General features: G+C 45.3%; 2 protein-coding genes across 2 annotated transcripts in view; both read right to left on the reverse strand.

Annotated features, from left to right (window-relative positions):
* EMH_0042330 (uncharacterized protein) overlaps positions 1-310 on the reverse strand; it is a gene marked incomplete at both ends in the record, with an annotated part of 4308 nt that extends 3998 nt beyond the window's left edge. Inside the window, one exon of the mRNA XM_013495723.1 lies at positions 1-310. Within this exon, the coding sequence (XP_013351177.1) occupies positions 1-310 (310 nt within the window).
* A 1260-nt stretch (positions 311-1570) lies between these two features.
* The window catches only part of EMH_0042340 (conserved hypothetical ATP binding domain-containing protein, putative), a gene marked incomplete at both ends in the record, with an annotated part of 2865 nt that continues 1170 nt past the window's right edge, over positions 1571-3265 (reverse strand). Inside the window, 3 exons of the mRNA XM_013495724.1 lie at positions 1571-1745; positions 2717-2748; positions 3012-3263. Of these exons, the coding sequence (XP_013351178.1) occupies positions 1571-1745; positions 2717-2748; positions 3012-3263 (459 nt within the window). The remainder of the gene's footprint in view (positions 1746-2716; positions 2749-3011; positions 3264-3265) is intronic.

The raw sequence follows: 3265 nt of genomic DNA on the forward strand, positions 1-3265 counted from the left end.
GGAGAGGATATGCAGCAAGACCCAATAAATTCTGCTGCTGCTGCTGCTGCTGCTGCTGCTGCACTGCTGCTCTCAGCAGCTGCTGCCCTTGCCGCAGAGGACGAAGGAAGCGGTCGGCCTCCACGAAGGCTGGGGGGGGGTCGAGACCCCCCTCCTGCTGCTGCAGCCATGTGCTGCTGCTGCTGCTGCTGCTGCTGCTGCTGCTGCTGCTGCTGCTGCTGCTGAGCGAGAGAGAAGAAGGCTTAATCAACACACAGTGAGCGAAGAAGGGGGCAGATACACCCCAAATAATAAAAAAAAGAAAATTCATTTTTAAAAAATTAAATAAAAACACAAAAAATATTAAAATACACAAAAGGCATTGCTATCGAGACACCCGGTGGAGTCGTCGCTGCTGCAGCAGCAGCAGCAGCAGCAGCAGCAGCAGCAGCAGCAGCAGCAGCAGCAGCAGTGAAATATGCAGATATAGAGTGCTTCTTGGACTGAAATGGATCAAAAAAACGGCTTCTTTTTATATAAATTAAATAAAAAAAAGAAAATAAAATAAAAATACAAAAATATAAACAAAAAACACAGAAGAAGGCGGGAGCAGAGCAGCAGCAGCAGAAGGCCGGTGCCGCTGCTGCTGCTGCAGCTCTCGACCCATCGGCAGCGTTCTTCGTCTTCTATAGAATGAAATAAATATTAATTATATTTTTTTATTTAATTAAACCCTTTTTATTTTTATATTTTAAAATAAATTAAACAAATCAAGAATGTTTACACGCAGAAAAAGAAGCGGCGTAGCTGCATGTACACCCCAGAGCCCCCCAGACCGGTCCATCGTCCTTACCTTCTGCTGTATTTCATCATTCTTTTTCTTTTTTTTTAATTTAAAAAACAAAAATAAAATAAAATAAACAAATAAATACAAGGATTTAATATTATACACAGCATAAACCAACCAACGACACACACAGACACCCCCATAGATACATAGCTACACACCGAGCCAGTAGCTAGCTGTAAGAACATACAAACAGCTAGCTGCGAGCTGGGTGAAGAGGGGGGGGGTTCTGGCTAGCTGTGCAGCAGCAGCCAGCTAGCTGTGATCCCCCTCGCGGCTAGGTGTGCAGCAGCAGGAGCTACCGCTAGCTAGCTGTGTATATACACAGCTAGCTAGCTAGCTGCGTACACACACAGCTAGCTAGCTGCGTAGACGCAGCTAGCTGAAACTACCCGTGCAGCTAGCCATGACGGATCCTGCTTCAGTGGCTAGCTAGCTAGCTAGCTAGCTGGCTAGCTAGCTAGCTAAAAAAGAAAGAGGAGAAAAACAAATAAAAACAAAAGAGAAAGAGAACACAAACAAATAAAAACAAAAAGAAAGAAAACACAAACAAATAAAAACAAAAACAAAAACCGGAAGAAACAAACTGCTGCTGCTGCAGTAAAACTGCAGCAGCAGCAGCAAACGAACGAAAACAAACTCAGCAAAGATATAATGAAATGGAAAAACACAAACCCTAAACCCTAAACCCTAAACCCTAAACCCTAAAAAAATTAAAACAAAATGAAATGAGAAAACAACGCGCTAGCTGTCATTGCTGTCTGCAGCTGTTTCTGTTGCTGCTGCAGCTCTCGCTGCTGTTGCAGCTGCTGCTTCTATCTGTGCTGCTGCTGCTTCTGTCTGTGCTGCTGCAGCAGCTGCTGCTGCAGCAGCTGCTGCTGCTTCGGCGTATCGGCAGCTGCTAATGAGGAGCAAAACCCTAAACCCTAAACCCTAAACCCTAGGCCCTAAACCCTAAACCCTAAACCCAAATCTACTGTGGCAACAGATGAGGTGTCTGTACACTGCAGACGCCATTAACGAAAAACGAAATTATGAAGACAATTAAAATGCGATCCAAACGGTGTTGTTGTTGTTGTTGCTGCTGCTGCTGCTGCTGCTGCTCTAGCAGCAGCAGCAGCAGCAGCAGAAACTTTCGCTGATGCTTCCGCTTGTAGAGAATGCTTCCAACATCTGTCTGTTGTTGCTGCTGCTGCACAACAGCAGCAGCAGCAACCTGCTGCAGCAGCAGCAGCCTTTGCTGCTGCTGCACCACCACCACCACCGCCACCACCACCACAACAGCAGCAGCAGCAAGAAGAAACTCGCCAAGAACAATGAAAACAAAGAATAAAAATTAAAAAAAATAAAAATAAAAATAAAAATTTATGTTCTTTCTGTGTAATCATAGTCTGTTCTGGGTTCATCGTGTTCGTCAGCCTGTAGGGTGCGGCGAAGGAGAGCGGCAAACTGTTCTATATTTTCATCATCATTTATATTAAGAGGATAAAAAGAAATTAAATTAAATTCTTCTAATAAAGAACCAAAACTACGATGCAACGCCGCAAAACGCTCCGGCATGTTTACCTGCGTATACACCCGAGCGCGCACGGTGGTGGAGCTGCCTATACACCCGAAATATGTAGAAATCCTCGTGAAATATTTTCACGTTTTTTCGTGTTTTTTCACTTTTTTTCACGTAAATTCATTTGTTTTATTATTTTAATTGTATTTAGAGCAACATTTTGATGGGTTTATGTGTTCATACACCTCAATACTACGACAGCAGCTGCATATACACCCCAGCTGTATATACACCACATAAAGTAGTAGCTCCATATACACCCCAACCACTAACACAGCTGCATATACACCCCATCAACTGCCTATACACCTCACTAACATAAAAACAGCTGCATATACACTGCAGCAACAAAACACATCTGTGCATACACCCCAACCACATAAGATACAACAACAGCAGCAACAGCAGCAGCAGCAGATCAACAGCAGCAGCAGCTCAGCAGCAGCAACAGCAGCAGATCAACAGCAGCAGCAGCAAAAACACCAGAACAAAACACCAGCAGCAGCAACAAAAACACCACCACCACCAGCACCAGCACCAGCACCACCATCACCACCATCACCAGCAGCAGCAGCAGCAGCAGCAGGAGCAGCAGCAGCAGGAGACAGAGTGTATACTTACATCTAATTCATCGACAACTTGCTGCACATCTCTGCTGAGCAGCTGCTGCAGTATAATATCTTCTTCTGTTGCTGCTGCATCTGCATCGTCCATATGAAGGCCAAACCCTGAGGTGTCTAGGCACCTCCCGCCCCACTGTCTCCCCTCCTCCTCCTCCTCCTCCTCTTCTGTCTCTGTCTCTTCTTCTGTCTCTGTCTCTGTCTCTTCTTCTGTCTCTTCTGCTGCTGCTGCTGCTGCTGCTGCTGCTGCTGTTT

The sequence above is a fragment of the Eimeria mitis genome, genomic scaffold, assembly GCF_000499745.2.
Source record: "Eimeria mitis Houghton genomic scaffold, Emh_scaff1719, whole genome shotgun sequence".
NCBI lineage: Eukaryota > Apicomplexa > Conoidasida > Eucoccidiorida > Eimeriidae > Eimeria > Eimeria mitis.